Source organism: Carcharhinus amblyrhynchos, chromosome 1 (genome assembly GCF_965287045.1).
Source record: "Carcharhinus amblyrhynchos chromosome 1, sCarAmb.v2.hapA, whole genome shotgun sequence".
In the NCBI taxonomy this organism is placed as follows: domain Eukaryota; kingdom Metazoa; phylum Chordata; class Chondrichthyes; order Carcharhiniformes; family Carcharhinidae; genus Carcharhinus; species Carcharhinus amblyrhynchos.
In genome coordinates, this window is record NC_137324.1 from 49720379 (window position 1) to 49742800 (window position 22422).

The 22422-nt window shown below is 42.3% G+C and overlaps 1 protein-coding gene across 9 annotated transcripts in view; it reads right to left on the reverse strand.

Annotated features, from left to right (window-relative positions):
- nedd4l (NEDD4 like E3 ubiquitin protein ligase) overlaps positions 1-22422 on the reverse strand; it is a 427841-nt gene that overhangs the window by 124155 nt on the left and 281264 nt on the right. For all 9 annotated transcript variants that reach the window (XM_080181786.1, XM_080181803.1, XM_080181795.1 and 6 more), the window contains one exon: positions 6213-6263. In XM_080181786.1, the coding sequence (XP_080037912.1) occupies positions 6213-6263 (51 nt within the window). The remainder of the gene's footprint in view (positions 1-6212; positions 6264-22422) is intronic.

Genomic DNA, 22422 nt, shown 5'->3' on the forward strand with positions numbered 1-22422 from the left:
CATGGACTTCTAACCAGAAAAACATCCTTTCATCACTACTCTGTCTTCTAGGGGCAAGCCAATTCTGAATCCAAATGGCCAAGTCACCATGGATCCCATGTATCTTAATCTTCTGGATGAGATTACCATGAGGGTCCTTGTCAGAAGCCTTAATAAAAATCCACATGGACAACATCCATTGCTCTACCCTCATCGATCACCTATGTCACCTCCTTGAAAAAATCAAGTTAGTTAGTTATGATCCGCCCTGCACAAAGCCATGCTGAATTTCTCTAATTAGTCCATGCTTTTCCAAATGCACTTACGTAAATTCTATCCCTAAGAATTCTCTTTAGTAGCTTCCCAACCATCGATGTGAAACTCATTGGTCTACAATTTCCTGGATTACCCCTTTTTCCTTTCTTGAACAGAGGAACAACATTAACTACTGGAGAAGTCTAGGAGGACTAGCAAGCAGCTAATGAGGATACAAAGATCTTTGTCAGGTTCCCAGCAATCTCTTCACTTGCCTCCCTTAATAACCTGTGGGAGATCTCATCAGGTCCAGGGGCCTTATCCACCTTAATGCTCTTCAAGAGACCCAACACCACTTCTTTGTTCATCTGAAAATTCCCTAGGCTATTAGTATGCTCCACACTAATCTCACTATCCCCCATGTCCTTCTCCTTGGGGAATGTTGACACAAAGGGCCTTATTTTACCAGGGCACGATAACGTGGTAAAATTGGGTGTGAGGCCATTAACGCGATCCACGCCTGCATCCACGCAAATGGCCACTTTACCAAAACCCATGAATGGTCGTGATCTGCTTCGCCAAAACAGGCACAACGACGATTTAAATGTATTTGCATGTATTTCATTTGAATTAATGAACTGCCCACCCAACTTAATCAGCATTTCCCCCGTTACTGCCACATTTGCCGATCCGGAATCATGCCGAAATGGACCTGCTGTATTAAAGTCTGAATTGGGCGCTTCAGCTGCTGAAGAACGAATTCAATGATTCCAATGGCGCTCTGACTCAGATCAGTAGTGGTGGTGGTGAGTTGGGGGGGTGGGGGGTGGGGGGGGTGCGGGGAGAGAGCGAGAGAGAGAGCAAGAGAGCGAGAGAGAGAGAGAGAGAGAGAAGAGGAAGGTGAATAGGGCAGAGAGTCACGATCAGTCTGGGTAGCAAGGTAGTGGGGGGTTGGGTTTGGTAAGGGGGACAGTGATGTCTGTGGGGACCATCACTCCCGGGTGCAGCCCAGGAATGATCTGACAGGGGCACGCTTTTTCCAAATTTTTTTTCTAACTGCGCATGCGTAGTTCAGAGCTCCAATCACTTCCGGCGCACTAATTCCACAATGCAAATGGGACACACAATCCTTTTTTTTCAGGCTAAGTGCTTATGGGGGCGCCTGAAAGCAGATTTCTAAGTCTGAATTATGCCCAGATTCAGCATTTATAATAAAAATGGTAAAATCAGGCCCAAAGTATTAATTTAGGATCTTGCCCACATCCTCCACCTCCAAGCACAATTTCTCTCCTTTATCCTTGAGTGCACCTACCCTCCCCCTCATTATCCTCTTGTTTTTAACGTATGTATAACTATTTTGGGACTCTCTTTAACCTGACTTGCCAAGATAATTTCATGGCTCCTCCTTTGCTCTCTTATTTCCCTGCTTGAGTGCTTTTCTGCTTTCTTTATAGTCTTCACTGCCCTCACCACGGAAAGAACTCAAGTCCACCAATGTCTCCAAATTGTAAGAAGGCTTATCCAATTCTTTCCAACTACATAGTGGGAAGCCAGAGTCATTGTTTTCAGTCCTCACCACAAATTCAGTTTCCCAGCTACCAATCCATACCCTCTTTCCCTGACAACCTCCTGGAGCTGAAATTCATTGTTCGCAACCTTATAATATTCACCCCTCAGATGAGCTTTGCCTCTCGTTTCATGTTAGGATCACCTGTATTCATAAGATTATGCAACACTGCCCCTGCCTCAGCTCACATGCTGTTGAAAATCTCATCCACACTTTTGATATCACTGGACTTACATAGAACACTACAGCACAAACAGGCCCTTCAGCCCACAAGTTGCACCAAACATATCCCTACTTACCAGGCCTATCTATAACCCTCAATCCCATTAAATCCCATGTACCCATCCAGAAGTCTCTTCAAAGACCCCAACGAGTTTGCCTCCACCACCACCGACAGCAGCCGATTCCACTCACCCACCACCCTGAGTGAAAAACTGACCCCTGACATCTCCTCTATGCCTACTCCCCAGCATCTTAAACCTGTGTCCTCTCGTAGCAACCATTTCAGCCCTGGGAAATAGCCTCTGAGAATCCACCCTATCTGTACCTCTCAACATCTTATAAACCTCTATCAGGTCCACCCTATTTATACCTCTCAACATCTTATAAACTTCTATCTTGACACTTTCAATCCCTTCCTAGCTTGCTCCCATATTCCACTCTTTGTAAATTTCAGGACATGCAAAACGCTGCAGTCTGTATCTCAGCTGACTGAATAAGGTGCAAGTTATCACCCCTGTGCTCGCTGATCAACGCTGGCCCCAAGGTTAAACAATGGTTTGTTTTTGAAAATTCCCAACCTTGTTTTCAAATCCCTCTGTACCTCAGCTCTTGCCATCTCTAATCTCCTCCAGCCCTACAATGCTCCAAAGTATCTGTGCTCCTCTAATTCCAGCCTCTTGAGCATCTCAGATTTGCATCATTCCCCTAGTAATGTTTGGTCCTTCAACTGGAAAAGTACTGGACGATGGAATTCGCTTCACAAACCACTCCACCTCTCATTCCTCCTTTAAGGCACTTTTTAAAAGTAAGAACTTAAAACAAATACATTCTTCCTCCCCTGTTGCTAAGTTAAAACCCTGGAATTCCCTCCCTAACAGGGCTGTGGCTTTATCTAAACCACGGGCGGCACGGTAGCACAGTGGTTAGCACTGCTGCTTCACTGCTCCAGGGACCTGGGTTGAATTCCCAGCTTGGGTCACTGTCTGTGTGGAGTTTGCACATTCTCCTCACATCTGCATGGGTTTCCTCCGGTTTCCCCCCTCAGTTCAAAGGTGCGCAAGTTAGGTTGACTGGCCGTGCTAAAATTGCCCCTTAGTATCCTGAGATGCTTAGGTTAGAGGGATTAGTAGGTAAGTGTGTAGATATATGGGGTAGGGCCTGGGTGGGATTGTGGTCAGTACAGACTCAAATGGAGCAGATTACCTCTTTCTGCACTTTAGGATTTCTATGATTCTACATGGTTCAAACAGGCAGCTCACCATCACCTCCTCTAGGGCAATTAGGGATGGGCAATAAACTGCTGACCTAGGCAACAATTCCCGCAACCCAAAGAGCTTCTTGAAACCTACATCTACCCTGATATCTACTAATGTGACCTGTTGGTAATGGTTCCTTGGAACACCTCAGTTTGTTTCACTATGTTAAAGATACTAATATAAGTACAAGTAGTAGTTATGTATATCATTCATCTACTTTGAAATGTTAAAAATGGGAACACTTTTAATATTAAATAAAAATATTTTATACCAGCAACAAAATGTGGTGCTTTCAAGCAGTGTAGTAACAGCAATGGGCCACTTCCTTAAAGGCACAACGTATTTCAATTGATGCAAACATACTTGAGTAAATTTTTTTCAGCAGTAAGCAATCAAACTAAAGTCCTGCTCCATCATTACACTATGTCAAGCCATCTGGTTTGAACAAGTAGTTCAAGGAACTAGATTAGAATTCAACAAGTGTGTTGCGTTTGAGGCCCAGGTATCAACCTCCCAATTTCACCCACACCACAGTAGAAATGGGCAAGCATTCATCATTCATTTTTACATGCAAGAGGTTTTCCAAAATGATTCAGGAGAATCCCGCTACCTCGGCTGTGAAATTTATCCCAAACCTCCGCACAAAGTAGGAAAACCAAATGAAGGAGAAAAGGCAGAGGAGGAGCCTCACATTCAAGACACCAAGTAGAAGGATCATTAAATCCTTGCACACATGCAGTAATTTGGTTTTGCTGCAGTGTTTACATTTAAAAACGTCATCATTTCTGTTCATCTTTGGACCAAATAAAACACTACATGAACAAAGGAGTCTGCAAATCAGAGTGGCATTCTATCAGCAAAACAGTTGAAAACAGAAGCTAAGATTGGAAAAAAAGCAGCTCCATGCAGCCAGAGTTCCCAAATGATATATTTCCAAGATAGGGTTAAAATCTACCCTGCTCAAGCCACAGTGGATATACACGAGGAGCTATCTAGGAATGGTCCTATGTAAAGTGATTGCTTTGTGCCAATTGGTGTTGGCTCATTTGTCCACTGGTGTTAATACTTCAATATTCAAACACTATAGCACAAAAATAAAAGATTAACAAGTAATTTACTTGCCAAAATCTCAGTTTTTCGCTGGTGCAAATTGGCATAATAAAATGACAACACAACATAATTAGTTAATAAAACCAAACATATTCTTACTTACAAGGCACATCAACCAATGGAAATGCTATTAACTCAAGCCTTAAATTGCTATAAAACATTTGATTTTAAGGAATTTATCAAAATTAAAACTTGTGTCACACTGAAAACTTCAAAAAGAGTTTTCTCTATGTCTCGAGCACCCAGCTTACTACCATTTCTTACCTTTGATCACCCCACCCTTAAACTTTTACTTATTATGTTATTTGTTTATCTTATCAAACCTTTCACTTAACTCTTTCATTGCTGCTAAAGTGATGAATACTGAATCTGTGTCCTGTTCCCACTTGCCTTACTATGCAGAATCCTTCACATCTCCTTGCATCCAATAATTAGCAAGTCATTTGTGATTGAACTCCAGTGACGGAGCTCTGCACCCCAAAACAGTTGGGAAACTTCACTGTGCTGCTTCCATGGGGAAAAACCCAATGATATTTCAGAGCATCCAGACACTTAGCTGGTCAGCAAGTAAACTTGTATGCAATCAGTGGAGCAGATATCCTGCCCCTGAGAGCTACTGATCAGAGGCCAATAGCCCCACCGTGAGTGGTGGCTGCTGCTGGTAATGTTTTGAGGCCCAGCCCAGGGGATTGCCATAGGGGACACAGGCGAGTGGGGTGGAATGGAGTTGTGGGAAGCAGAATGCCAAAGAGTACCAGGGTGCCAGAGGTAAGGAGGGATTCCCCCCACCCCCCAGAAGGCTATAAACAAACTCAACAAGCTTCCCAGTTTGACTGCTGCAAGTCCCAAGTCCCAAAGCCCCTCCCCACCCCAAATTCCAGGTTAATTGGTGTCAAGTCATTAATGAACCAAACTGACATCCCGTTACAACTGGGTAGGCTTCCAATGCCCATCCTAAGTCAATTAGGGAAAGTTTTCCTGACACTGGGAATACAATGCAGGAAGCCCATCAAATTCTCCTGGCCCTGTCTCCCGCCCATTATTCCCACAATCATGCTTGCTCGAGTAGATGGGCTCAATTAAATTCTACACATTGTGCTCCAGTCTAAGAAACTTAACGACCTAATTGGCTCCATTTTGCTTTATGCTTACTAAATGCAAACTTATAAATTCAAGCTTCGTACCAATTAGTTATTATTTGTCAACATGAGAACAGTTGAGGGCTCTGGGTCTGTACTCAGAGTTTAGAAGGATGAGGGGGGATCTTTTTCAAAATTACAGACACAGCAAAGCTTGGGTAGAGTGGACATGGAGAGGATATTTTCACTAATACGAAAAACTGGAACCAGAGAGCAAAATCTCAGGCTAAAGGGACGATCCTTTAAAACAGAGATCAGGAGGAATTTCTTCAGCCAGAGAATGGTGAATCTGTGAAATTCTTTGCTGCAGAAGGCTGTGGAGGCCAGGTCATTGCATGTCTTTAAGACAGACATAGATAGGTTCTTGATTCGTAAGAGGATCAGGGGTTATGGGGAAAAGGCAGAAGAACAGGGATGAGAAAAACATCAGCCATGATTGACTGGCAGAGAGACTCGATGGGACGAGAGGCCTAATTCTGCTCCTATGTCTTATGCCTCATCTTTTACTCATTTCAGTTGTGATGGTTTACTGTACAACAAATCTTGGTTTTTCACTTGGCTTTCTCAATACCAAAATGTTGGAATTTGATCAATGGTTGAGCAGTTAAGCAACTATTGCTAGCAATTTTGTTCATTTAGCAGATAAATGCTTCTTCATTTTATTCCCCCTAATCAGCAACTTACCGGTAAGTGGTTAAGAGGTACATCGACTTGGCCCAAGAAATCATCTCTCGTCTGTAAAAACAAAATCATAACATCTTCATTAGTATTACTCTGGAACTCTGAAACGTTACCATAAATTACTAACTGAACTTTGGATCGGTACAGATTCAATGGGCCGAATGGCCTCCTTTTGCACCGTTGGTATTTTATGACTCTACCCAAGTTAATTGTTTAATCTGGAACCCAAAAAAGGAAATAATTTAGGGAAGGAGAGCAGAAGAATTGGAGGGGAGATAAGCTCATATTTACATCACACAATGATGCAACTAGACATCGATAGGATGCAAGATTGGGCAGAGAAGTGGCAGATGGAGTTCAACCCAAATAAGTGTGTGGTGGTTCATTTTGGCAAGTCAAATGGGATGATGGAATATAATATTAAGGGTAAGACTCTTAGCAGTGTGGAGGATCAGAAGGGTCTTGGGGTCCGGTTTCATAGGACTCTCAAATCGGCTTTGCAGGTAGAGGATGTGGTTAAGAAGGTGTATGGTGTACTGGCCTTCATCAATCGAGGAATTGCGTTTAGGGGTCAGGTGATAATGCTGCATCTATACAAGACCCAGGTCATACCCCACTTGGAGTACTGTGCTCAGTTCTGGTCGCCTCATTACAGGAAGGATATGGAATCCATTGAAAGGGTGCAGAGGAGATTTACAAGGGTGTTACCTGGATTGGGTGGCATGCCTTATGAGGATAGGTTGAGGGAGTTCGGTCTTTTCTCCTTAGAGAGACAAAAGGATGAGAGGTGACCTAATATAGGTGTACACAATGTTGAGAGGTATAGATCGAGTGGATTCTCAGAGGCTTTCTCCCAGGGCTGAAATGGCTGCCACAAGAAGACACAGGTACAGGGTGCTGGGGAGTAGGTACAGAGGAGATGTCAGGGGTAAGTTTTTCACTCAGAGGATGGTGGGTGCGTGGAATCGGCTGCTGGTGGTGGTAGCGGAGGCAGATTCGATAGGGTCTTTTAACAGACTTTTGAACTTAGTAAGATAGAGGGTTATAGGTAAGCCTAGTTGGTAGGGATATGTTCAGCGCAATTTGTGGGCCGAAGGGCCTGTTTGTGCTGTAGTTTTCCTATGTTCTACGATGGCATAATAAGCAATAAAGATGCACTGCACTAAATCCATTTCCAGGCGGCCATCATTATGCTGGGTAAACATTTGTTCTCCAGTTCTGCATTTCATGAATCCCAATGTGAAGAAGGCCATTCGGCCCATCGAGCCTGCACCGACTCTCTGACAGAGCGTCTTACCAAGGCCCACCTTCTGCTCGATCCTTGTAATCCCACATTTTTGTCCCATTAATCCCCCAAATCTACACATTTTCGGACACTGAGGGTCAATTTAGCATGGCCAATCTGCCTAACCTGCAGGTCTTTGGACTATGGGAGGAAACTGGAACAGCTGGAGGAAACCCACACAGACAGGGAGAATGTGCAAACTCCACAGAGACAGTGAACCAAAGCTGGAACTGAATTTGGGTCCCTGGCACTGTGAGTCAGCAGTGCAAACGCTCTGCCATCAATCATGGTATCTACGAAGCTGCAATTAACTGTCATATCAGAGTAAGTACTCAGAGAAAAGACTCATTTCCAGTTTCGCTGGGAGAGGTACTTAGCAGAGTCGTATGCTCCTTTAAAGGTTCTGCAATTCAAAACATCATATTCCCAAAGTCATATTAAACATTTGTGCTTGAGCAATGGTGATTTCAATTGTTCAAGCCTGTTCTATCCTTATTGCTTTGCTGGCAACACATTGAACAGTTCATTAAGGTTTGGGAATCAAACTGATATTGAGAAATGCTTCCCAAGTTCCACACAATGTTAAGATTAAATAATGTTGCTTCACAAATGCAACCTGGTGGACTCATCCAACTGAATTTCATTGTGCTGCAATATGAAGGACTTCATACACATTGTGAATACCAGCTAGATCAGCCCAACAAGATCCTATCCCAAAATGAGATAGTTACAAGTCAAGACACTTCAGAATATGCACTATGATTTTTAAGAGAAAGTGGAAGAAAGCAGGAAACAGTGGTCCTTAAAGTTGGGAATCAAGTACTTATGGGGATGAAGGCAGGTGTGAATCACAGCTGACTAATGATGTACAGATTTTGGATGATGGGATCCTTGAGTTTTTTTCAAACTCTGGACTTTATATCTTCTGTCGGGATACAGTACAGACATTAGTATATGACAATGTGCTGTATAGATAATGTTAACTATGAGACTGAAGTAATAGTGATTTATGAATATGAATTAAACATTATACAGCCTGCAGTGAATATATTAAAAACTTTGCACAAAACAGGTAAGCATAATAAAAATGTGGTTCTTTCAGGATTCTAAATTATTGCTGAAATATATCATCCTAGAGTCTGACTGACTGCAGGCCTCCATAATTTAAATAAAGTTATTGGAATTTAAGTGATATCACATTTTACTTTATTGGATGTCATGGAGAAACTGTTCATTTATAACAGGCTTGAGAAAATGAACCAAAACAGGATTTTCAATTGCTTCAAATGACATTTCATGGAGGGGCAAAGACAATGTAGTTCTCCACAAGGGAAAAGAAAGGCAAAGCTACTGACAGTACATCAACCAGGATCACTTCAGCATGTCCCTTAAACAAGGCTAAGAACAGCACTGTGAAAAGATCGAACAAACTAATGGACTACAGTGTTAGCTACTGACAGCTCAAAAGAGGCTAAAGGAAAAAGAGAATTAGCCAATAGAAGAGAGGATTAAAAAAATGTTAAGTGGAATTTCTCTTGAAGTGCACTGAGGCTTCAACTTTGTACTAGTTGGCAGTATTGTCCAGCTTTAATACATTCACATCAATTTAACAGGAACATAATATGCTGTCAAGTATAAATGGGCTATCAGTTAATATGAATCTCTTTAATCTCTCAAAGGTCTTTAAGCATCCAAAAAAATTCTTTCTGCACAACACTCAAATATTTATACACAGATAAGTTATAATGGATGCAAGTTATGCAAGACAGAGATGATTTGTAGCCTCTTAAAACACACCTTACTCGATTAAATTTGGTTTAATAGCTGATTTGAGTGTTAATGTCTTCTCATATTCTAATAAGTTCAGCTGTTAGATTTTCTAAAAGAGTTACTTTGTGAATCTGAGAGAGAAATTTACAAGCACATTTTTTTTTGCCAGAATACACATTCACTAAGTACAGTACAAACCGTTCTATATTCATAAATTTCAGCGGTAGAATTACTTTTAAAATGACATGACTTCCAAAGGAATTGTCCACCATACTCCTAAGGCAGCACATCAATAACTCAAGAGGCCTAGGATAACTCAAAGGCTTGTGATCTTGCTGGAATTGGTTAATGCAAATCGATATATAGAAGATCAAAGCACACAAGACAGCATTTGCAGCATCATAATTTAATGCTTTGACCAGGTCAGAAGAGGTGAACTGGCTCCCCTCCATTCAAACTGCTCGGCTGATCAAAACAAAGGTTTAAGTTTCTTTTTCACAAGGATGCGCCTTTTCCAAATCCATATGTATTTAAATATGTAAGCTGTGAACAATAAGGAACAAAATTGATCAAGCAAGGTTTTCTTGAGCCAAGAAGTAATGAAATATGCAAAGTAACACACACAGGAATCAGGAAAAGGAAGTTCAAGACCAATGAAAAGCAAAACTAAAAGGAAATAGATTAAGTATCCTTTGAATGCCCTTGTGGCGTAGATTTTTTTAAACTCTGGTCGATATGGATTAGTTGGTTTTGCAGATGAGGTCACATTTAGAAGATGCTGAAATTATTATGTGGTCTCTGTTCGCTGGTAGGTTTGTGGTGAAGGTGGCTTCTGAGATAGGCATTACACTTGTTGCAAGAGAGAGGGGGAGAGAGCCCAGCTTTCAGCCAGTTCCTGCTGAAAACTTTCTTGCAATCCAATCTCTCCCTTTTTATACAAGTATGAAAGGAATTCAACTTATGTGCATTTGACTTTCTTCGTTTTGCTATTTTAAAAATAGATATTCTGTTAAATCCAAGAAAGATGTTGCTACAAGTCATATGACCAGAGGATAAGCCCTTTCTTCTGGAAGCTTCCAGCAGGAGTTACAAAATCAAAATATTCCACCAAAGGACAATAAAATTGCAAAACCAGGGGACTTGCAGATTAAAACGCATTATCCCTGCAGAGTTGCTAACATTGCTATCTCATGCCTGGGACTGACCAGGTCCATTTCAAATTGGGACTATTGGAGGGGGCAGTGGATAGCATTTGCATCTTGACAATCTTACCCTTCCAGCTGAGTTGGAGGGTCTGCCTAGACAATGGCTCCTTGACACAAGGTCCTCAAGGAGGATGGTTAACTCTGGTTACTAAGTTTGTAGATGCTACCATGATTGGTGGCATTGTGGATAGTGAAGAAAGTACCTCCGATTGCAGCGGGATCTTGATCAATTGGGCCAGTGGGCTGACGAATGGAAGATGGAGGTTAATTTAGACAAATGTGAAGTGATGCATTTTGGTAGACTGAACCAGGGCAGGACTTACTCAGTTAATGGTAGGGCAATGGGGGGAGTTACAGAACGAAGAGATCTACGATACATGTTCATAGCGCCTTGAAAGTGGAGTCACAGGTGGACAGAGTGGCAAAGATGGTATTCAGCATGCATGGTTTCATCGATCAGCACATTGAATACGGAAGTTGGGACATCTTGTTGAGATTGTACAAGACATTGGTAAGGCCACACTTGGAATACTGTGCACACTTCTGGTCACCTTATTATAGAAAGGATATTATTAAACCAGAAAGTGTGCAGAAAAGATTTACTAGGATGTTACCTGGACTTCATGGTTTGAGTTATAAGGAGAGGTTGGATAGACTGGGACTTTGTTTCTCTGGAGCGTAGACAGTTGAGGGATGATCTTATAGAGGTCTACAAAATAATGAGGTGCACAGATCAGGTAGACAGTCAATATCTTTTCCCAAAGGTAGGGGAATCTAAAACTAGAGGGCATAGGTTTAAGGGGAGAGATACAAAGTGCCCAGAGGCAATTTTTTCACACAGAGGGTGGTGAGTGTCTGGAACAAGCTGCCAGAGGTAGTAGTAGAGGTGGTACAATTTTGTCTTTTAAAAATCATTTAGACAGTTGCATGAGTAAGATGGGTATAGAGGTACAATGGCCAAATGCAGGCAATTGGGATTGGCTTAGGGGTTTAAAACAAAGGATGGCATGGATAAGTTGGACTGAAGAGCCTGTTTCCATGTTGTAAACCTCTATGACTCTATGATTCTAAAAGCTAAAGGCTGGAACACTATCAGTGCCCAGATATCAAAGCTAGTCCCAGAGGCCAGATAAACATTCCTTTTGAAATCATTGTGGAGAAAGGAGTTGAGCGATCATTTGAAATCTCCTTTGAGAAATGAAAAGCCTTCAGTCTGCCAATTACCAATTAATTGAACAGCCTTCAGCAGGAATCCCAACTGACCAAGCAGCTGGTCAGTGTGTCTCAACTCCTCAAAGGCTGTTTGATTTTAAAAGTCTCTGATCATCATCGGCCAGGCACTCTAAGGACAGAAATCCCACTGTGCTGCATTATCATTCATTTCAAACATTTTCTTATTGCCATATTCAGCCAACTCAACTGGACTGAACGCCGCCACAATGGAAACACCCTCTGGATTTTGTATTTCCAGACACTGGAAATCATGTGAATTAAGAATCATTTTTGCGATTGTATTATTGCTGTTATTCATAGCTGCAACCACTCCTCTCTTCGAGCCCTGTAGTGTGTGTGCGCATGTGTTGGGGGGTAGGGAGAGTGTTATGAATAATCCCCCATCCCCAAAGTATGTTTGGATATGAAATGAACTAACCTTCTGAGTTAATCAAGTGTTACCTATAAAATTTGACCACAAAAATTCAGGGTTGGAGAAACACACCACAGCTACTTTAAAAATCATTCAAATAAATCTCTGCTAACGAACTGTTGGGGGAAGGAAAGGAAGTTCCGTTTGCCACTCTCCCATCCCAAACACTCTCGTGGCTGGCAATCTTGTCCCAAAATATTTCATCCATTGTGCATTTCCAAGGAATTTTGGGTAGGTCTTCCTGTCGTTACCATTATTTCAATATCCAACACTTGCCTTTTAATGTGTCTTCCTTAGTGAGTCACAAATTTTAATGGATCTCTGAATTATAGGAAATACCTCTCTCTTCACAGTCCCCTGAGGATGATTTACTTGCTTTTTCAAATTCAGCTTGGAAAGTGGTCTTGCATTTCTAAGTAGTTTGTTATGTTTCATTTCAAATTGCCAAGTTGAAAGTTGAGAAACCGTATTTTCAAAGTAACAGGGCATATTCTCATCACAATCTAATTCTCAAAAGCAGCTTTGCAAGACAAAGGTTGTTCAGAGCCTTTACTTTTACTTACTTTTCCAGTTAAAACAAAATCTTTCAATCCCAACGCTCACAAACTATATTTCAATTTGCTCTCATCTCTTAAATTTCTCCTGTCTAGGCTGAAAGATTCGGTTTCAACCTTTACTGTTCATACCTCCAGCATGTTATGACTGAGTTAAGCTTTGTGGCTGCTCTCTACAAAGTCTCCTTTGTTTCTCAGCAGCCAGAACCAGACCCAGTGTTCAAGATGTGGTCAGACAATGGTTTTTAAAGAATTAGTCTAACTGGTGTTGAACTGTTTTGGTTCTGTAGTTCAACACTCCATATTGAATTTGTTGATTGTGCTCTACAGTGTCGTGATGATGGGGGAAAAAAAGCCATAGGATTATCCTCAAAATACTGAACTTTAAAAAATACACGAGATTTATTTTTTAAAACAGACGCAACCCCAAAAGATGACAGGGAATGTATAGTCAACCACTGACAGGAGTGGCTGCAGGGTGATTCACCAAGAGACAATGGAACCCCTTCCCATTTCCTTTGAAAGAATCCAGAGACCAATTACCACTTCTGGTAAAGACAAAAGGGCCTGACCGTAACATCGCATTGCGCCCAAAGTCAGGTGAGAGGCCATTAACGCGATCCGCGCCCGCATCCGTGCAGATTGCCACTTTTACCGAAGCCTGGGAATGGCGGTGATTTGATTTGTGCCCAAAACGGGCGCAACTGCAATTTAAATACATTTGCATGCATTTAAATTGAATTAATGAACTGCCCGTCCAACTTTATCAGCATTTCCCCCTTTACCAATCTGGACCCACGCCGTTATGGACCTACTGAATAAAAGTCTGAATCGGGCATTCCAGCTGCTGAAGAACGCGTTCCAAGTTTCCACTGACCCAGGTCAGTGGTGGTGTTGGGGGGCAGGGGTCATGTGTGAGCAAGGCCAAATTGTTGCCTGGTGGAGGAGAAGGTGGGTCAGATGTATCTCTGGTGTGTGTGTGTGTGTGTGTGTGTGTGTGTGTGTGTGTGTGTGTGTGTGTGTGTGTGTGTGTGGGGTGGGGTGAAATCACTGATCATTCTCTGGTGGGGAGAGGAAGAGACAGACCCTGGTGGGGGGGGACTAGGGCGGTCCACTGCCATTCTGCGAGTGGCGATCAGTCTGGGTAGTGGAAGGGATGGGTAAGGGGACAGTGATGTGTGGGGGTAGTGGGGGGTGGATAAGGGCGACAGTGATTTGTGTGGGTGGGGGGGGGTGGATAAGGGGGACAGTGATGTGTGTGGGTGGTGGGAATTTGAAATAAAATAAAAAGCACTTCAGTAGTATGAGCCACTTAGCAACACTTGCTGGAAAGCACACTTGAGAACAGCAGTGAGATTTTCCTCACTGAACAGCTTTTCAATCAACCTCTAGTTCAACTGAGCAGGATGATTTGTCATGGCATCAAATTGAAGCTGATAATGACTGAACCATAATACCCCAAAGCACATCTGTTCAAGAAGACAGAGAAAAGGTACTTCCCTGAAGAAATAACCAGCAGGTTCAAGATCAAGGTTCAATCAAATTGGTTTGTTTCCAAAACACACATGCTGCGTCAAACTGCAACATCAATTGTCACCCTCCAACACTTCTTTGTCAACAGCAGTCCTCTAAGCAGAAATCACCCATGGGGGGGCGGTGCGGTGTAGTGGTGGGAGAGAAGAGAAGACTGATCCCAGAGGTATATTCCAGTTCTGTGTTTCAACTTGACTACATCAACCTCAAAGGGATAGTCAGGCTAAACAGTCATCCCAGCTCAGAGCTGACTTGACATTTTTGTTGGCACAGGTTTGTCTTGGTGATATACAGCAGGTATTCTACAAGTTGCAATTATTTCAATTTAGCTAATTTATACATACAGCAGCAGTTTAAAGCTGGTTATATCATTCACACGTCAATACATAACTCTTTTAACCTAATAAACTACTTCTAAAGGTTGGTTGACAAGACAATGGCTGCTTCCATATGCAAAATATCAAATCTCAAGTCATCACTTAAAAGAGTAGATTTTGTTCAGTGTCACATTCATCAATATGAACCTAAGAAGTGAACTTGTAAATTGAAAGTTGCCAATCTCTTCTGCACTTCTACTAAAAAGCGACAAAATGGAGTTTCTTGTTTTTGTTTTAGAAAATTGCAATGATTCATAATTAGTTTTATGTAGGCACCTCAAATGTAACTTAATATTCCACACTAAGCATATCGTGCTGAACATCAAAGTACATGAATTTAAAAGGGTTACAATCAACATGGCAGTGTACATATTCACAGCCCAAGTCTCTACTGATAAAGTGCCAGATACAAACATCAGGCTGTTTCTGACTTGAGAGAGGGAGAAGATATATAAGAATTTGTGACCCAAAGCTACTTAATAGCTAGCTAAAGAGAAATGGCAGACGTCGGTAGCTAATAATCACGAAGCTGAAGTTTATTTATTAGTCACAAGGCTTACATTAACATTGTGATGAAGTTACTGTGAAATTCCCCTAGTTGCCACATTCCAGTGTCTGTTTGGGCCAATGCACCTAACCAGCACATCTTTCAGATGGTGGGAGAAAACCGGAGCACTCGGAGGAAACCCATGGAGACACGGGGAGAATATACAAACTCCACACAGAAGGTGACCCAAGGCAGGAATCGAACCCAGGCCCCTGGGGCTTTGAGGCAGCAGTATTAATCACTATGCCGCCATGCTGCCCGTCGACCACGTCACCTCTATCATCACTGCATTCCAATGAACAGCATACTATGGGAAGGGAAACAAAATTACCATTGGGCAAAATTTTACAGTTCCCCACTGGCAGATTTGCAGGCCTTGGAGAGGGGCAGTGTGCAGAATTCCTGGGTGGACTTCTCGCTGCCCTCCCGACCTGACCATAATTGTACTTGGAAAGAGATAGGGTATCCACCAACCATAGCCCCAGTTGAGGGTCGTTAAGTGTCTTGTAGTCCCAGCCTTGTCCACGGCTGCTACTGGCACTGCAAGATACTTGTGAGACTGGGCTTCCAGCAGAAGAGGAGCAGGAAATCCTGTCTCCAGCCAAGTAATGCTTCTCAGCCTTGAATCTTCAGGTAGTCAGGCAGGAAGCACCACTATCTGAAAAGGCCTGTTCGTTGTCTTAATTAAGAAGTCTGATTGAATCCCAGAGCTCCAAGCACATTTAAATGCGCAACACTTACTCCAAAAGTTACTTAGCAAAAGATGTTGATTACATTACAGCACAAGGTAATGAATATCTGGGAGTAAATTCCAATTTAAGACTATTATTTAGTTTATGTTTAATAATAAGACGTGCAACCCACATTGCTGAGATCATCAAAATCCCATCATACTTAAATTTGCTGTCTATGACATACACCTACAAATCCATTCTTCAATTATTTTGATGAATCAATCATTATTTTGTGGTCTCGAAAGATACCGGCAACATTAAGAATCATTCTTAAAAGTTAAATAAACTTTTATCTTTAAATGGTGTCATGTTTGTTCCTAGAGCTTCCCCTTCCTCAGTTCTGCCACGAGGTCATTTCTTAGTTTCCCACAGCCTTCTCGAATTCAGATATTCCATTGAGCACTGAACATAAGAACATAAATAGGAGCAGTAGGCCATCTAGCCCTTCGAGCCTGCCCCGCCATTCAATAAGATCATGGCTGATCTGAAGTGGATCCGTTCCACTTTCCCACTCTCTCCCCATAACCCTTCCCCTGTCTATCAGAAACCTATCTACCCGTGACTTAAATATATTCAGCAAGGTAGCCTCCACCACTTCAATGGGCAGAGAATTCCAGAGATTCATCACCCTTTGAGTGAAGAAGTTCCTCCTCAACTCTGACCTAAACAGCAGCACCCCCCCCCACCCCCCACATTATCTTGAGGCTGTGCCCTCTAGCCCTGATATCCTTTCTAAGCAGGAAGAATCTCTCTACCACTACCCTATCTATCCCCTTCATTATTTTATATGTCTCTATAAGATCCCCCCTCAGCCTTCTAAACTCCAACGAGTACAGACACAGTCTATTCAGCCTCTCTTCGTAGGCTAACCCCCTCATCTCTGGTATCAGCCCAGTGAACCTTCTCTGCACGCCCTCCAAGGCCAATATATCCTTCCGCAAGTACGGCGACCAAAACTGCACATAGTGCTCCAGCTGCGGCCTCACCAGTACCCTGTACAGTTGCAGCAAGACCTCCCTGCTTTTATATTCTATCCCCCTTGCTATAAAGGCCAACATTCCATTCGCCTTCTTGATCACCTGCTACACCTACAGGCTGGGTTTTTGTGACTCATGCACAAGGACCCCCAGGTCCCTCTGCATCGTAGCATGCTGCAGCTTTTCGCCTTTTAAATAATAATCCTTCCTACTATTATTTCTACCAAAGTGGATAACCTCACACTTGCTAACATTATACTCCATCTGCCAGGTCCTCGCCCACTCACTCAGCCAATCCAGATCTCTCTGCAGACTTTCCACACCCTCCATGCAATTTGCTTTTTCACTCATCTTCATGTCATCAGCAAATTTCGTCACCCTACACTCAGCCCCCTCCTCCAGATCATCTACTGTTTTCTATTCCTCATAAATTAGCACTGCACAAACTATATACCCAAGTTTTTGTTGACGATTGCAATCAATTTTTTTCAGGATTGCATAAACGTAATATTTCAATCTTCTCGCGTATAACTGGCTTTGGAGAAAGTCTTCTGAGATGTGGAGGGTATTTTGAGTCTACTAAGTGGAGTCATTGGAATGACACCTGTTCACTCCTCAATGTGGTGAGATTGTTCACACATTGTAGGGGAAGTATTCAGACTACTGTTTGATATACTTTCTCAAGGAGTGGTGGGAAGAGATTGTGTAGGACAGATTTAAATTCACGTTAAAAATCATAAGAATTGTAAGAACTAGGAGTAGGTGCAGGCAATTCAGCCCCTCAAGCCTGCTCCACCATTTAATACAATCATGGCTGATCTCATCTCAGCCTCAACTCCACTTCCTGCCCTTTCACCAATGCCCTTCAAACCTGACCCATGAAAAATCTGTCCATCTCTTCCTTAAATTTACTCAATGTCCTGGCATCTACCCTAGGGTAGTGAATACCCCTTTGGGATAGTGAATTCCACAGACCCCCAACACAATGAAAGAAACAATTTCTCCTGATCTCTGTTTTAAGTTTGCTATCCATTATTCTAAAACTATGACCTGTTCTACATTGTCCTGCAAAAGGGAACATCCCCTCCACGTCTACTTTGGAGTTTATGGGGTGGGGGAAGGGGGGAGGTGAGTCACATAGAAGATTCTGCTTTCATGGATAACTGCTCTCTGATAAAATGGTGAAATCTCCTCATTGGGATCGGAAGTGCAGCCCCCCCTCCCCACCCCTTCTCCCCTCAACATGGGAGGGAAACCTGCCATTTCAAAATCAGACTGATGGAATTGCAATTAACGACAATACTGGATTTGTTTTTCCTTTGGGAAGTTAAGGCAGTTTGCAAGCAGCCGGTAAAGTTTATGTCAATTACATACTGACATTAAGAATAGTGGCCACTTTGAGATTTACTGTGAGGGGGAGGGGGCTTCCACTGTACTTTATGTCATCAATATCTCAGTTTGACTTGGGCTGGTGGGGGGGGGGGTGGAGAGGAGGGAGGGAGGGAGGGTGGACAGTATACAATATATTTGCCATTTGGATTGGATGATCGAAAATTAGATTTACATAGCGCTTTCAACATAATAAGGTGCCTCTACAAGGAGTGTTATATAGCCAAATTTAACACCAAGAATTAGGCACCAAGAATCCTATATCTGTTCACCTCTCTATGCAGTCAACAGCTTATTTTGGATTAGCTGTAATTTCCTGCAGTTAACACACTGGGAAGAATCTAGCCACTGCTTCAAGTCCTTCTAATAAATTATGAATCCTTGCCATTGATTTTATCCTAATACTTGGGTTTCTTGTGTAAACAAAACATTCTAAATGTACTCTTCAACTTGGCTCCACATCACGTCCAACAGAAAGACCTCCTTCATCATAACATTACCCTGTTCCATCTTACAATAGCAAGTAATGCAGTATAATGTCCCAAGATGTTTCACAGGAGCATTATCCAACAAAACAGAGAGCCATATAAGGAGATGTGAAGAAGGATGACAAAGCTGAGTCATAAAAACAGGTTTCAAGCAGCACCTTGAATGGAGCACTAGAAATGCAAAAACTGATAACAAGAGTTTCCCCAGGTATTTTTAAAAAGTGCAAATAAATTGAATGTTGGTCTTCTGGAAAGTAACATTGGGTAGTTAATGGTAGATAATAAAGGCAGATAAAATGAATGAAAATTTTGCATTGTTTTCACTTAGTGGGTACAAAAACCAAACCAGTTATAGCTACAAATCAGGGGTTGGAAGGGAAAGCGTAACTTGGTGAAATTACAACCATGGGGGCAGGAGTACTGAACAAACTGATGGAGCTGTTGGTTGATAAGTCTCTGGGTCCTAAAGGACCTTCACCTTAGGTTTTTAACAAGGGATGGCTAATGAGGCAGTCGATGCATTTTTGTTAATTTCCCAAAATTCACTGAATTGTAGAAAGGTTCCATCAGACTGGAAATTAGCAAATATAACCCTTTTATTCAAGAAGGGAGAGAGGCAGAAAACAGGAAACTATAGACCACTGAGCTTGAAGGGAATGCGTTGGGATCAATTATTGAGGAAAGCAAGAGTCAGTATGGTTTTTGTGCAAGGGAAATCATATTTATCCAAGTTCTCTGAAAGAGTAACAAGTGTTGTGGATAAAGAGGGGCCTGTAGATGTACTGCATTTGAATTTCCAAAAAGCATTTGATAAGATGCTGTAGCAAAGGTCATTGTGGCAAATAGAACCATATGCAGGGAGTAACATAGTAGCATGAAAAGATTGGCTGAGGAAATCTAAGTTTATGTTTAGATGGGTATTTTACTGATTTGTAGGACATGACGAGTGGAGTCACACAGGGGTTTGTGGTGGGGCCTCAACCTTTTATAATTTGTGTCAATGACTTAGATGTGTAGAGGGATTGGATCACAGCTAAATTTGCAGATGACACAAAGATAGGTGGGAAAGCTTGCTGTCAAGAGGGTACAAGGAGGTAGATGAATATGAGTAGGTTGAATGACTGGGAAAAAATCTGGCAGATGGTGTACAATGTGTGAAAAATGTGAACTTGTTAATTTTGGCAGGAAGAATTAAAAAAAGGCAGAGTATTACTTAAGTGGAGAATGGCTGCAGAATTCTGAAGTGCAAGGGGATCTTCTGAGGTGCAAGGGGATCTCCTGCACGTGTCATGGAATTTGTATGCAGGTATAGCAAGTAATTAAGAATGCAAATAAAATGCCCTCCTCTATAACAAGAGGAAATGAACATAAAATCAGGATGTTATGCTTCAGTTATATAGGACATTTGTGAGACTATGTCTTGAATATTGTGCACAGTTTTCTCTCCTTATTTAAGGAAGGACATAAAAGAGCTGGAGGCAGTTCAGAGGAGTTTTACAAGATCGATACCAGAATGAGCACTTTGTCTTGTGAGGAAGTATTTGAAAAACTGGGTGGTTTCCACTAGAGTTTAGAAGAGTGAGGAGTAACTTGATTAATATATGCTAACATAATATAGAAGCATACAATCTCTACAGTTCTGGAGGCCATTTGGCCCATCGAGCCTGCACCAACAACAATCCCACCCAGACCCTAGTGTAACCCGATGCATATAATCTATTAAACCCCCCTGACATTGGGCAGAATTCGCCAAAAAAAAAATTACAGTGAGAATGATGGAGCAATCCGGTCCAGTCTCCCACCAATCTATTATGACCCCTGACATGACACTCATCAGGAACCCCCAACATGAACTGCCCCACATGAGCCCCCACAGCATAACTTCCCCCATTGTAGCCTTCCCCCCATCACAGACCCACTCAGGCCGCACTCCCTTTGCATAGCCCCTGGCACACTGTAGTGCTCAAACGATGTTGCTAGTGTGCCTGGTAGCTATGGTAAAAAGTTTCAACCAGGTGGATGTGGAAAGGATGTTTCCTTTTGTGGGTGAGTTCAGGACAAGGTGGCACTGTCTTAGGGGTCACCCTTTGAGGGCTGAGATGAGGTCTTTTCTCTAAGGGTTATGAGATTCTGGAACTCTTTGCTTCAGAAGGTAGTGGAGGTGGGGTTCATTGAATATTTTTAAGGTGGTGATAGATAGGTTCTCGTCAGGCAAGGGTATTAAAGGTCACCAGTGTTAGATGGGAATGTGGAGCTCAAAACACTATCAGATCAGCTATGATTTTACTGAATGGTAAAGCTGACTTGAAGGGCCAAATGGCCTATTTCTATTCCCATTTTCTATGTTTGAAACATAGAAAGGCAGACTAATTTAGGGAGGAAGTTCGAGCTAAGGAGCTTGGAAGGACACCAGAAAATAGTGGACCAATCAAAATCAGATATGTGCAAGAAACCAGAATGAGCAGAACCCCAACATCTCTTGGGGTTGTAGGGTTACAAGTGATTATAGAAATAGAAAGAAGTGAGGTCTTAGAGAGATTTAAAAACAATGAGAACTTTAAAATCCTGGTGTTGCTTAACCAGGAGTCATTGCATGTCAGTAAGCATAGGAGTTATGGGTAACAGCATTTGAATCAAGTTAGGACAAAAGGCAGCAAAGTTTGGAGAGAGGGAGAGATTGCCTAATGAGTGAGAACTGTTAACATTATAAAGTTAAATAGGAGCCAGCAGGGAAATTGAGTGGTCAGTAGTTTAGTAGCAATAAAGTCCAGAATGCAAGAGATGGGTCTCACTGACAAGATTAGGTGGAGTAGAGTTCTAACAACATACACAGGAAAACTTCTTGGATCCGTATGCAAAGGATCCAACAAGGGAAGGAGCTGTGCTGGACCTAGTTCTGGGGAATGAAGCCAGACAGCTGGTTGACTTGATTTGATTTATTATTATTGTCACATGTACTACCATAAGTGAAAAGTATTGTTCCTTGCGCGCTATACAGACAAAGCATGCCACTCACAGAGAAAGAAATGAGAGAGTGCGAATGCACTGTTATACTCATAGATAGGTTGTAGAGAAAGATCAAATTAGTGCAAGGTAGATCCATTCAAAAGTCTGATGGCAGCAGGGAAGAAGCGGTTCTTGAGTCAGGTGGAAAATGACCTCAGACTTTTTTCACTTTTTCCCGACAGAAGGTGGAAGAGAGAACGTCCAGGGTGCGTGGGTCCTTAATTATGCCGAGGCAGTGGGACGTGTAGGCAGAGTCAATGGATGGGGGACTGACTTGCGTGATGGATTGGGTTACATTCATGACCTTTGTGCTTCATTGTGGTTTTGGGCAGAGGAGGAGCCATACCAAGCTGTGATACAACCAGAAGGAATATTAGCTGCGGTGCATCTGTAAAAGTTGGTGAGAGTTGTAGCTGACAAAATTTCTTTAGTCTTCTGAGAAAGTAGAGGCATTCATGGGCTTTATTAAGTATAGCATCGGCATGGGGGACCAGGACAGGTTGATGGTGATCCAAATATCTAAAGCTAGAAGCTCTCGACCCTTTCTACTTTGTCCCCATTGATGAATGGGGGCATGTTCTCCTCCATGCTTCCTGAAGTCAGTGACAATCTCCTTCATTTTGATGACATTAAGGGAGAGATTATTTTCGCCACACCAGATTCTTTAACTCATTCCTGTACTGTATCTTGTCACTGTTTGAAA